Consider the following 14866-nt stretch of genomic DNA (forward strand, 5'->3'; position numbering starts at 1 on the left):
GATGAGGATGGATGTCCGGTCTTCGAAATCTGTAAGTGGATCATCGGGGGTTAATGTTAGTTTTTTTTTAAGGGTTTATTGGGTGGGTTTTATTTTTAGCTTAGGGTTTGGGCAATGTAAAAGAGCTAAATGCCCTTTTAAGGGCAATGCCCATCCAAATGCCCTTTTCAGGGCAATGGTTAGCTTAGGTATATTTAGATAGGTTTTTATTTGGGGGGTTTGGTTGGGTGGGTGGGTGGTGGGTTTTACTGTTTTTTTAACAGGTAAAAAAGCTGATTTCTTTAGGGCAATGCCCCGCAAAAGGCCCTTTTAAGGGCCATTTGCAATTTAGTGTAGGCTAGGTTTTTTTTTTTTTTGGTGGGCTTTTTATTTTGATAGGGCTATTAGATTAGTAATTCGTTTTTATTTTTGATAATTTCGTTTTTTATTTTGTGTAGTTTAGTGTTTATTTTTTTGTAATTCAGATCATTTTTATTTTATTAAGTTGATTTATCTTATTTTATTGTAATGTTAGGTTTTAATGTAAGGCAGGTTAGGTTTTATTTTACAGGGAAATTTGTATTTATTTTAACTAGGTAGTTAGTAAATAGTTAATAACTATTTACTAACTAGTCTACCTAGTTAAAATAAATACAAAATTACCTGTGAAATAAAAATAAAACCTAAGATAGCTACAAAATAACTATTAGTTATTTTGTAGCTAGCTTAGGTTTTATTTTATAGGTAAGTATTTAGTTTTAAACAGGAATTATTTAAGTAATAATTGTGAGTTTTATTTAGATTTATTTTAATTATATTTAAGTTAGGGGGGTTAGCGTTACGGTTACATTAGGGTTAGGTTTAGGGGTTAATATATTTATGTAGTGATGTGGGAGGCTAGAGGTTTAGGGGTTAATAGTTTATTTTAGTATATTTCGTTGTGGGGGGATTGCAGTTTAGTGGTTAATAGGTTTATTATAGTGGCGGTGTTGGCGGACGGCAGATTAGGGGTTAATAATCTTTAAATAGTGTTTGCGATGCGGGAGGGTGGCAGTTTAGGGGTTAATAGGTTTATTTTAGTTGCAACGATGTCGGGGAGCGGCTGAATAGGGGTTAATACATTTTTTAAGTGGCACCGATGTCCGGAGCAGCAGATTAGGGGTTAATATTTTTATTTTAGTATTTGCGATGCGGGAGGGCCTCGGTTTAGGGATTAATAGGTAGTTTATGGGTGTTAGTGTACTTTAGTTTAGTTATGAGTTTTATGGTACAGCTTTGTAGCATAAAACTACTGACTTTAGATGGCGGTACGGATCTTGTCATTTTAGACTGTACCGCTCACTTTTTGGCCTCACAGCAAAACTCGTAATACCGGCGCTATGGGAGTCCCCTTGAAAAAGGACTTTTTTAAAAGTGCGGTACTGACGTTGTGTGACGGCCAAAAAGGTGTGCGGTACAGCTATACCTACATGACTTGTAATAGCAGTGTTAGGGAAAAAGCATCGTTATGAAGCATAACGATGCTTTTTCACTCATAACGCAAAACCCGTAATCTAGCTGATTGATTGCTTATCTTCATTTAAACCTAGCTTAATGCTCAGCTTATTAATTTAATGTATTTTTATTTAGTCACATTTAATATGAAGCAATTAGGCACTTATCTATATTTTTATTCTCTGCCCTGCAGCAGACGCTAATTATTTTTATTAATCTATTTTGTAAGATAGCTCACTGCTCTTGCAATGTAAGCACAGATAATTCCCTCATTTAAAAAAAAAACCAATAGTATGGAAAAATGTTTTGCAGAGCTAAAATACTTTTAAGAAGTTATTCATAGGTTTAGGCTGAAGAATATTTTAGTATGACAGTAGCTCAGTGTGACAGTCAGAGATATGCGAGGAAGCAGGCCTCGTATGCAGTGTGTAAAATAGTAATGACATTCGAAAGAACACCTGGGACACGCATCAGGCCGCGCAGACAAGAAAAAAACCAGCGCTAAGCATTTAATTATGAGTGAAAGGGCAGACCAGGTGAATCAGCTCTTTGCTTGTGCTACATTTTGTGTTTCTAGAGCGGATTTCCTAGAGACCCTGACTGAGCATTTCAATGGTATTTAATAAACTCCGGTGTGTAATGATATTGTGCTGAGTTCTTCTCCAGATACTGATGGAGGAAAGATATTATATTAGATCAAAGGGCACATTGAGTGCCTTGTACATAATTGTCCCTTTTATTATACTAATAGGCAAAGAAGTACTCAACGTCATATAAAACAAATGTTTTTGTGATGACAACCTGTCTAATGGGAAATTAAGTCGAAAAATCTCTGTTGGTGGATTTAATAAGCATAGCGGTAAACACGTGATTGCAGGAGTTTTGTGTGGTTAACCTTTAATTACCAGAGAACATCTTACTATGCATGGCCCACTTTCTATGTAATGCAGAAGTATTGTATACCTGTATAAAAATGCTGAGGGGTTTATGTGTAATGCAGGTAGCACGTGGCATGTGGCTCATTGTATATCTGTAATGCACAAAGCACAGTATATGTCGCTTATAAAAGTATCCCCAGGGCAGACACCAACCCAGGGCACAAAGTTAAAATTGAAACACATGCAAGCGGCCATTTTGGGTTATTCTACATACAGATACATGTCATTTACTTTTCTAGCTCCTAAACAGTATAGACCGGACTACTCAATACTGTGGCTTGCTCCTACTATTTATATGAAGGTGTGAGGCCTGGTTTTATATATATATATATATATATATATATATATATATATATATATATATATATATATAATCAGATGAGCATGGTAAACCTGTGGTGTTTATAGCATACAAAATGTTATTACGTTGTACACATATCTAATTCATACTAAGCTGTAACTAGCGGTACCAAGAGGCGTTTGAATGATGCTTGGTTCCATTTGGTTGCAAAATTTTAAAACTTTATTGGGGTAAGTGTATACTGCTTAACAGCACACTACAGTAACAATACTTTTGTCTAATACCATAATTTGTCAGAAAATATGCAGTACTAATAAGCAAAAATGCGTTAGATAGTGTGGCGGCTGTGGTGTTCTGTTATTTTGTATTTATGTATGTCCACAAACTCAGTTTTGCCTCTAAAATTGTCTTGCATGATTCCCTTGGCGGCATTACTTCATATTCAATATGTTGTGTACAGAACTTGCAACAAGTTGCACTCTGGGAACAGATGTGCAGACGGCTTTTGAAAATGTTTGTACTTAGTGTTTGGCTGTGTGTACTTTGGCCAGCAACAGGAGTCTCAGACAATAAATGTACAAAATAACGAGTACCAGGTGATCCCTCTCATATTTGCTCTCCCCTGCGCAAATCTGCATTTTAGTGAGCTATATTACTTTCTATAGAGGTAAGTTTGCAACTCGCCGGTAATTTGTGGTGCAGACCCTTTTTTTAGATCATTTAATGAGGTCTGCCCATGCAAGGGTCTATGTGATATTTCTCACCATGCTGACAAATTTTAGATTATCAGCCTATAAGACTTGAGGATCTGAGTAGTCAATTTATTAGTTACTAGAGAGACTGGTGAGGCTTTTAGTGAATATAGTCCATTGACATGTTGAGAAATCTCAACTCCCCTTCATTCAATAAACTGGAATGGAATGCCCAGCGTTTGCTAATCCTTTGTTATTCTGTGCAACCCAGAGATGAATGAGCTATAATGGAGTTTAAGCCAATTCCTGTTATTCTATGGAGACCATTAACTAAATCATAGTTCGTAAGGAAGCTTTAGGGCCCTATTATCAAAACGTTGCTGGGTCACGCCGATATTCACAGGGGCTGCCCTCAAATAATTCTCTAGAAAAATGGTCTGTCCCTGCAAGTAGAAAGTAATGGAGCTCACTGGAAAGGGAAACTTTTCTGGGGAGAGTAAAGTTTGAAAATGAAATCCTGCAGCCAGTTTAAATCAGAATACTCTTCTTTCAGCGTATAGTACCTTACAATCAAAATGTTGGTGACTCCAGAGGTTGGATAGACTGTTAGTATATGCAGCCCATTGTCTTTTACAAAGCATTTAAACTATTTTCCTCCTGTTTCATCACATTGGGAAATGCTAACTTATGTCAAGTTTTCATATTTTTTGTAAACAAAAAAAGCAGATCAAGAACAGCACCAAATCCAACTTAAACTGTGTGCAAGTTACAAACAGGGTATCTACAAAACACAAAGAATATACAGAATCATGCGCATGACTAAGGGCTGTGTTTAGCCATAAGATTGCTGTTTTGTTGGTTATGACACTCCAATAGAGAGTTTTTTTGCATTTCTATTTTCTATTTAGTAATTCTGTTGCAATTTCTGCATATTCTTTGTTTAATTTTTTTTTTTACTGTGCTAATATCATGCAATGCAATACCAACAGAAAAATCTCAGAATGCCTCGCATTATCGTGTTCGATTTGATGTTTGAATGTAAAATTTCTTTATGTGGGCACAAAACCTGTTTTTGTTTTTTTTGCTTCACTTGGTTATGGAGCTATTTTGTTTATGGAGCATATGTTTGCTGTGTGATTGGCTGTGGTGCATTCTCACGATCTCTTTTTGGCTACAGAAAATCTGTTCTATATCTGCTATACTTGGCAGTGGGATGTGCATATGTAAAGGAACGTGCCTGCACATTACTTTGTCACTAAGCATGCTGGTATGAAATGCTCTGTTTGTGTTAACGCTTTAATTACTGGGAATTGTATATATATATATATATATATTCATAGACTGTATGGCCAAAAGTATGTAGACACCTTACCATCACACAAGCTTCTCGGGCATCCCATTCAAAATCACACTTTTGAAAAGGAATTGGTAAAAGTGAAATATGTATTTAAAAAAACAAACTTACTCCAACAGAACATTTGATGTCTGAATATGTTTGCTATTTTATACAGAAGCTGCATTAGTGTATGAAATAGTAGATAATGTAACTGGTAGTAATGCAATTGGACCAGATAATGTGCTAGCCATGCCTCCTCTAGCATATCTTGCTATTGCCTAATGAATTGACTACTTAGGGCTAGATTTATCAACCCTGAGGAGTACAGGGGCGCGTATCAGCTTGCCTGTGGCGGGGCGCAATTACCCGCAGGTAATTAACATTGCACACGAGCGCAATTTTGCGCTCGCGTGCAATCCCGCCCCCTGCCCGCGCACGGCCAATCACGCGCGGGCAGGAGCTGTCAATCTCCTTGGTCGGACTCGACCGAGGAGATTGAATTTCGCCAGAATAGATGTGGCGAAGATGTTAGGGAAGCAGCTGTCTGGTGATCGCTGCTTGATAAATCGCGGCGAGCAAGTTCTTGTGAGAACTTGCTGCCGCAAGGGTTGATAAATCTAGCCCTTAGATGTAAACTTGTCAGCTATCCATGAGATTGTACAGACGGCAAACTGCAGGATTTTTATCTCTTCTTCATTTGCAAGGAATGCTTAGCCATAGTGTAAATTAGAGAAGACACTACAGATAGTGTGTCACATAATTTCATAGTGTGAATTGACAGCTCTCTGTCCTGAAGAATTGATTTGCTCTAAGACAATGCTGCTTTTCATACAACTGTGAATTTCTATGCATTTCTTTAACATGTATGTAATGAGCTTTAAGAGAAACTATCACTATTCTCACTGTGTAGATTTTTATACTCACCATAATTTATTTTGAAAAATGGTTTGTATGCCCTATAAGAGCAACAAATAGAAATCTGCCTATTGCTAATGAAGTCTAACAAGACCAAAACATCTGTCCACATGGGATTTCTCATGCTGTACTTTCTGATCTCTGCAATGCTATAAAGCTGCCTAGGGAAGCAAAATAGGCGAGGCATTGAGGTAATTTGCATATCCTTACCCAGAATCACTTGCTCCAGTGCAAACACTGTTAGTTGAGTTTTTATGTGGAGGAATGTGCAGATGTGTCGTGCAGTGAACTATTGTGCATCAAAGAAAGGGAAGACTGAATGAAAAATAATTTGTAATAGATTTTAGAGCTCCCGCTCAATTGTTAACTGCGCTAGAAGCAAGCTTTTTGTGCTCGTATTACAAAGTAAACAGTTTTCGCTTGCTCGCTAACCCGTCGCATGTAAAAAGACAATCTTACAATATCTACGCACGCACAAACCCGGTCACATATTCTAAGGTGCGCTAACCCGACATGAAAATATGAATATTTCACATTCCAATGTTCTTCACCTAGAAGAATATGTTCTATTTATTCATGAATACAAATTTCTATATATATCTGATGGCTTTTTGGTACAATATATATCTATACCTGTGTGTGTGTGTGTGTGTGTGTGTGTATGTGTATATACTGTGTGTGTGTATATATATATATATATATATATATATATGTGTGTACATGATTATATATAGGTATAGATATACATGATTATTTATAGATATATACAAATATATATATAGGAATATCTATTTATACATACAGAAAACATATTCTGCTATGTGCAAAACATTGGAATGTAAAATATTTACATTAAATGCACAGTATAACACTTTATTAAAAATGAATATTGCATAAATATGTTTTTCCATGTTTTCATCTACTTAACTGCAAAGGGCTCCATTGCTGTGACAAACCCCTTATCGCTCGCGCATAACTGTTAGCCATCCACTGTTAATCTAGGCCATATTTAGCTCTTTATTAATATTGTCCAAAGAGGTTTTTTTTTCTTTTTATTCCTAAAATGCTTATCATTTTTTTTTCTTCCTTTCCTTAAAGGGACATTAAACCCAAACTTTTTCTTTCATGATTCAGACAGAGAATACAATTTTAAACAACATTCTAATTTACTTCTATTATCTAATTTGCTTCATTCTTTAGATATCCTTTGTTTAAAAAATAGCAATACACATGGGTGAGCCAATCATATGAGGAAAATATGTGCCACCACCAATCAGAAGCTACTGAGCCTATCTAGATATGATTTTCAGGAAGGAATATCAAGAGAATGAAGCAAATTAGATATCAAAAGTAATTTAGAAAGTTGTTTAAAATGGTATTCTCTATCTGAATCATGAAAGAAAAAAATTGGGTTTAATGACCCTTTAATTTTACATACCTCTCATTCCTCCACCTGCCCCCCTCGATTGACTCTTTTTTCTTCTGGTGACGTTTTTGTCAGTCACCCAATGAGAATCATTGCTGCATAGCTTACTGAATTTAATGTGCAGGCGTGCTTGATTGTCTTTACACATGGGTATTAGGGGCCAAATAAGGGTCACTCTTTCAGCCATTCAGATCTATTGTCATGCGGGTCGATGTCTACCACATGCATGGTGTCTGCTAAATTGAATCATGATGACGTACATACATAGAAACAGTAAATCGGAACTGATGTTCCGATTCGCTGTTAAATTGGATAGCTGCCAGCAGGGAGTCTATACTATCGTAACACGGGTAATGTTTTCAGTCTTTGATTTTGAAGTGAGTGATACAATTGTTCTTCTAAAAATATATATATTTTTTTTTTACAGGGGAACACCTACGGATCTGCACACAAGGATACACTTGCTGCACCTCAGAAATGGAAGAAAAGTTTGCCAATACTAGCAAAGTGGAGTTTGAAGACACATTGAAGATATCCAGTCTATCAGTTCAGGGAGTGCTTATATTACAGCACAGAAACTTTGACAGTAAGCAAGAACTAAACAGAGAGGACTAAACTCTCTCTAACTCTTTCTCTTTATATATATATATATGCACATATGTGTGTGTGTAAATATAAATATATATGTAGATGTATATTACCGCCCCTGCAGTAGTAATGCACTAAACTCCACATCTGCAATCACAGTCATTACATGTTTGTACATAATAGTTTAAATGTCATTATCACATACCATTACAAAAAAGTGACATCCACTTGTGTATACTGTATATCAGAATAACATAACTGCTGAGTATTACATTTAAAGCAAATCATCTGGTGGGGGGCGCAGACTGAAGCTATCAATACAGCACCTATTAGAAATGCTGAACGGGAGAGGGCGTGTATTAACAGTGTACCCACATGCACAAATAGTCTGTGTGCAAGCTCTATAGGGTAGCCCGTTAACGGTAGTTTGTGTGTAGAGCTTCTACATCAGAATTCAGTATCGCCTATGCATCCAATAACCACTGTATAAGTGTCTTACTAACGTGGCTGCCTAATACCACACTGTAAGACAAACTATGACATGTGTGCTGGATCTATATGGTAAAATAATATTGACCCCTTGAACATGTAATAGAGTGCAAACAGATAGGGCTAAATCTAGCATCTTAACATATAGTATCACTGTGGTTTACTCAAAAGTTGAACCTGTCAAATTACCGTTAATGGGCTACTCTATAGAGCTATCACACAGACTATTTGTGCATGTGGGGACACTTAATACACGCCCTCTCCCGTTCAGAATTTCTTATAGGTGCAGTATTGATAGTTTGTTTTATTTAAATAGCACATAGCCGCAAATATATGCCATTTACCATCTATAGTCTCTAGGTAAAGGATGTAGTAGTTTCTATTCAGGGGGATTAAGGTCCCCGAAATGTCACCAATAAAATAAGGATTGTTTGTAAAAGTCTAGCAAGTGCCGTGGCGGTTGCATTCGAGATGAGAGGGCGAGCCCCATATTATATATATATATATATAATAAAGACATATACACACACTATAGTAATTAACCCCAAATATTAACTCCTTGCTACAGGTAACAGCACACATAATTGATTAACCCTTTGGCATCCAGTTGCAATATGGGAAGACCCGTTACGTACATTAGTATTATATTGGCTATCTGGGTAGCAGTCACCCCTCGCATCAGCAAATCCACAGCGGGCGGAAGATCCTTTTCCCACATGGCAGCAAAGACATGAAACACCCTCCCGCTGCACCTCAGACAATCCACCTCCCTTACAAAGTTCAGAAAGGACCTCAAAACCTGGCTCTTCGACTGAATGCCCCTCCCCTCCCCCCTCCTTCCCCTCCTCCTATCCGTTTTCCCTTAGCGCCTTGAGACCCTCCTGAGTGATTACTTTGCTCTCTATAAGTACCCAATAGATAGATAGATAGATAGATAGATAGATAGATAGATAGATAGATAGATAGAATACACTAAAGGGATTGACCTGCTTGGCTGCCACACGGTAATAGCACATAGTGGTTAATCCCTTGACTGTATCTTACCCCTGCTTGACCATCCTCCAGTCCTGCTTTATTACCAGGGTATCCAGTGAGGGAGACCAGTGCCAAAGCAGGGAAGCGCTGTCACGTGTACTTCCCTGCTTGTTTGTGTAGAAATCCTACAGCTTCCGTACAATCAGCAGACAGCTGTGAGCATGTGAGGGCTTAGCTGCATTGGATTGGCTGCATTAGATGTTTGCATTATTTTTATAAATAAAGCAGTTATCAGTGAGCCGCCAAGCATCTGAAAGAAGGGTTTACTTTATTAATAAAAAAAAATTGCTTCAATTTCTGTCCCGGTGGTATCTCACGCCAGATAGAATAAAAAAAAATATACAAACAAACAGACGGGCGATGCTGGCGGGGATGCGGGAAGCAGGGTACCCTCCTTCACATTTGGTAGGAGTGCAGGCTTATTGGGCCCTTCTGGCATTCAATCCTAGATATCATGGGAGCCAAACTAAGCATCTCCTTAAATAGATCACCAGGCCTCCTACTATTTCATGGCCTTCCCAAATTTCTTCCCTTAATCTGAGATAGCCTGAATCGGATAGAGACTAGATATCTAGGGAGAAGGAGTGCTTAGGAATTTTAAAATATAACCTTTATTGGGTAATTTAAAACAAAAACACAAACACAATCCACATATTTACAATGTTTAAAAACACAGGATTTGGTTGGATTAATTTTAATCCAATAATCTCTGAATGGAAAAAGTAGTTGTATTATTTTTTTAATGTGATTTAATTTGTCTTAGGTCTGTAGTATCTGTGAGAATCTGTTTTAATCTGATCCTCTTGGAAATTACGTAGTATTAATAGAGTTTATACCACTGTGATAATAAATCAGTTGTTCCTTTTCTTATGAATCAAAATTAAAATTGGCATAATCTTACTAAGTGTTTAAAGTGAACACAAAGTTATACAATTTGATTAGAATTAATCTTGAATTTCTTATAACAGTGTCTGGTTTCTATTCTGTTTTGTTACTTATATCTCAATTTTGCAATACACTTTTGCAAATCCTTTGTCACTGCTAATATAGAGGATTAGATGCTGTGTTTGGTATAAAGTGAGCAGTACTGTCAATCTATAACCACATTTTGGGTGACAAACTTGATTCTGCCACTTTTTCAACTGCTGTCTAAATATGCTGACAGCTTTGCTTAATGTATTGCCAGAATATTTGCTGCACTATCAGGCAGTTTGGAAAAAATATATATAATAATTTACATAAGATCTCATCTGATTCTACAATCGATTTTACTTTATACAAAATATTTGTTAAAGTCTCATAAATTGTTTAGTTAGATCTTATATAATATGTAGCTGTTTTCTGTACTTGAAAATATATATTTTTGGCTGCTTAATCTACTCAAAGAAGGTCCAGACAGGGTAGTTAAAACTCAGCTTAATCTCAGTTTTTTTATTTTGTTTGAAACAAAGTGTTACACCTTCCTTGTAATATGCTAGTTATCGTAGCGATGTACTTAGGGAAAATTCTTTATAAGTTACTTTGTAATCATATCATTGTATTTGGGTGATGTTTTGTGGCAGATTGCTCTCAACTGATTATAACAGAGCGCTGCTTATAACATTCTTGTATTTCACAACTATGTTAATTTGCTTTACTGGTAGATTTTAATAACAAATGGATTTGCTAAGAAAGATATTCTTAGTATGTATTATTATAAAGTAAATCCAGTGTTGCTACTACGTTTTGACATTTTTTCAGATTGGCTGTGATAGATGTTCAATGCGTGTATTAACAGAGGATAGATAAAGTACGTTTGTAAATATTTTTACCAACACTTTGGGTTAGGCTAAATATTTTGCATGTTTGGTCCACACGTAATGATTACAGCGGTTAAGCAGATTTACTCTGACATTACTGCAGACTTAATACATATTGGTAGCGTCTATCTGCCTTTACTTCTACAGATAATCACTGTTATTTCAAGTTATACAGATGCAGCTTGCAGTTTAGCGGCTTTGTAATCGCAATTTGTTGGGTGTTTGGGGTATTATATTTAAATCCCCTAGCCCCATAATAGTGTCCTTGTAACAACGCCTTTCTGCAAGTGCCGGTTAAAAATAATAGTAAGTAAGCGAAGTTAGATTAAACCCAGTTCTGAGATTTACAATTTAGCTATAACTACAACTACTTTTGTTTTTAAATTAAAGACCAAGTGTCCTGCTAGTTAAAAATGTTAGGAGGCATTTACAACACACAAAACCTTTTTGAAAAAGCCACGTTAGTGGCGAAACATGTTAGGGAATTGTTTGTTGTAAATGCTTCCTAACATTTTTAACTAGCAGGACACTTGGTCTTTAATTTAAAAACAAAAGTAGTTGTAGTTATAGCTAAGTTGTAAATCTCAGAACTGGGTTTAATCTAACTTCGCTTACTTACTATTATTCTTAACCGGCACTTGCAGCAAGGCGTTGTTACAAGGACACTATTATGGGGCTAGGGGATTTAAATATAATACCCCAAACACCCAACAAATTGCGATTACAAAGCCGCTAAACTGCAAGCTGCATCTGTATAACTTGAAATAACAGTGATTATCTGTAGAAGTAAAGGCAGATAGACGCTACCAATATGTATTAAGTCTGCAGTAATGTCAGAGTAAATCTGCTTAACCGCTGTAATCATTACGTGTGGACCAAACATGTAAAATATTTAGCCTAACCCAAAGTGTTGGTAAAAATATTTACAAAAGTACTTTATCTATCCTCTGTTAATACACGCATTGAACATCTATCACAGCCAATCTGAAAAAATGTCAAAACGTAGTAGCAACACTGGATTTACTTTATAATAATACATACTAAGAATATCTTTCTTAGCAAATCCATTTGTTATTAAAATCTACCAGTAAAGCAAATTAACATAGTTGTGAAATACAAGAATGTTATAAGCAGCGCTCTGTTATAATCAGTTGAGAGCAATCTGCCACAAAACATCACCCAAATACAATGATACGATTACAAAGTAACTTATAAAGAATTTTCCCTAAGTACATCGCTACGATAACTAGCATATTACAAGGAAGGTGTAACACTTTGTTTCAAACAAAATAAAAAAACTGAGATTAAGCTGAGTTTTAACTACCCTGTCTGGACCTTCTTTGAGTAGATTAAGCAGCCAAAAATATATATTTTCAAGTACAGAAAACAGCTACATATTATATAAGATCTAACTAAACAATTTATGAGACTTTAACAAATATTTTGTATAAAGTAAAATCGATTGTAGAATCAGATGAGATCTTATGTAAATTATTATATATATTTTTTCCAAACTGCCTGATAGTGCAGCAAATATTCTGGCAATACATTAAGCAAAGCTGTCAGCATATTTAGACAGCAGTTGAAACAGTGGCAGAATTAAGTTTGTCACCCAAAATGTGGTTATAGATTGACAGTACTGCTCACTTTATACCAAACACAGCATCTAATCCTCTATATTAGCAGTGACAAAGGATTTGCAAAAGTGTATTGCAAAATTGAGATATAAGTAACAAAACAGAATAGAAACCAGACACTGTTATAAGAAATTCAAGATTAATTCTAATCAAATTGTATAACTTTGTGTTCACTTTAAACACCTAGTAAGATTATGCCAATTTTAATTTTGATTCATAAGAAAAGGAACAACTGATTTATTATCACAGTGGTATACGTAATTTCCAAGAGGATCAGATTAAAACAGATTCTCACAGATACTACAGACCTAAGACAAATTAAATCACATTAAAAAAATAATACAACTACTTTTTCCATTCAGAGATTATTGGATTAAAATTAATCCAACCAAATCCTGTGTTTTTAAACATTGTAAATATGTGGATTGTGTTTGTGTTTTTGTTTTAAATTACCCAATAAAGGTTATATTTTAAAATTCCTAAGCACTCCTTCTCCCTAGATATCTAGTCTCTATCCGATTCAGGCTATCTCAGATTAAGGGAAGAGTGCTATTCAGGTATACAATTCTATCAATTCTAGGATTGATTTTTTGTGTTTCATTATACTAGTACACAGCACCTCAGCCATACTGTAATTTAACCTGGATTATAGACACAAATATGTGTATATATTATCTATAAATCCAGAGATTAACAGGCTACCCTAATCTTCAAACCCCAGCAGTGCCATTAGTTATTTTGTTTTCCTTCCCAAATTTATAGATAAACCCACAAAACAGCTTTTCTTTATCATGTTTAACAGTGCTAAGTCCCTTGTCCCTAGGAAATGGAAGAAGGTTTAAGTCCCATCAATAGTTGATTGGACGAACCAGGTTGACAGACATCTGCAGCTCGAGAGATTTCGATATATGAGAGATGATAAAATAGAGATACACGAGTACATGTTGGAACTCTGGAGACCTCCTGCTTCCAACTCGAGACCTAATACATAGACAGATAACTGGTACTGGGAATCCAGTGCTCCTATGTGGCCTTCTGAAACCTCCCAGAAGAGGAGGCCACCGGTCCCTCCTCTCCTCCCCCTCCCCTACCCAACCTGATCCTCCCTCCCCTCCTTCCCTCTTACCTTCTTTTCTCTTCCAGTTCTCCTCTTTTTGCTCCTCCTAGTCTTTCTTCCTCTGATTGCACTTAAACACAGATTTGAACACTCTTGACATGGAGTATGAGTAAAAGCACATGTCAAGAGACTAAGGTCTAGATTTAGAGTTTGGCGGTAGCCGTGAAAACCAGCGTTTGAGTCACTCAAAATAGGGTCTAACTCTCACTTTTCAGCTGCGATTTTTCCATACCGCAGATCCCCTTACGTAAATTGCGTATCCTATCTTTTCAAAGGGATTTTTCTAACTCCGGTATTTAGAGTCGTTTCTGAAGTGAGCGTTAGACATCTAACGACAAAACTCCAGCCGCAGGAAAAAAGTCAGTAGTTAAGAGCTTTCTGGGCTAACGCCGGTTTCTAAAGCTCTTAACTACTGTACTCTAAAGTACACTAACACCCATAAACTACCTATGTACCCCTAAACCGATGTTCCCCCACATCGCCGACACTCGAAAAAAATTTTTTAACCCCTAATCTGCCGACCGCCGACCCCTATATTATATTTATTAACCCCTAATCTGCCCCCCTCAACGTCGCCTCCACCTGCCTACACTTATTAACCCTTAATCTGCCGACCGGACCTGAGCGCTACTATAATAAAGTTATTAACCCCTAATCCGCCTCACTAACCCTATCATAAATAGTATTAACCCCTAATCTGCCCTCCCTAACATCGCCGACACCTAACTTCAATTATTAACCCCTAATCTGCCGACCGAATCTCGCCGCTATTCTAATAAATGTATTAACCCCTAAAGCTAAGTCTAACCCTAACACTAACACCCCCCTAAGTTAAATATAATTTAAATCTAACGAAATTAATTAACTCTTATTAAATAAATTATTCCTATTTAAAGCTAAATACTTACTTGTAAAATAAATCCTAATATAGCTACAATATAAATTATAATTATATTATAGCTATTTTAGGATTTATATTTATTTTACAGGTAACTTTGTATTTATTTTAACCAGGTACAATAGCTATTAAATAGTTAAGAACTATTTAATAGCTAAAATAGTTAAAATAATTACAAATTTACCTGTAAAAGAAATCCTAACCTAAGTTACAAATAAACCT

General features: G+C 36.1%; 1 protein-coding gene across 1 annotated transcript in view; it reads left to right on the top strand.

The window, feature by feature from the left end:
- Positions 1-14866, top strand: part of GPC1 (glypican 1) — a 169176-nt gene that overhangs the window by 86501 nt on the left and 67809 nt on the right. Inside the window, exon 2 of the mRNA XM_053709863.1 lies at positions 7509-7667. Within this exon, the coding sequence (XP_053565838.1) occupies positions 7509-7667 (159 nt within the window). The remainder of the gene's footprint in view (positions 1-7508; positions 7668-14866) is intronic.

This window comes from Bombina bombina, chromosome 4 (assembly GCF_027579735.1).
Source record: "Bombina bombina isolate aBomBom1 chromosome 4, aBomBom1.pri, whole genome shotgun sequence".
Lineage (NCBI taxonomy): Eukaryota > Metazoa > Chordata > Amphibia > Anura > Bombinatoridae > Bombina > Bombina bombina.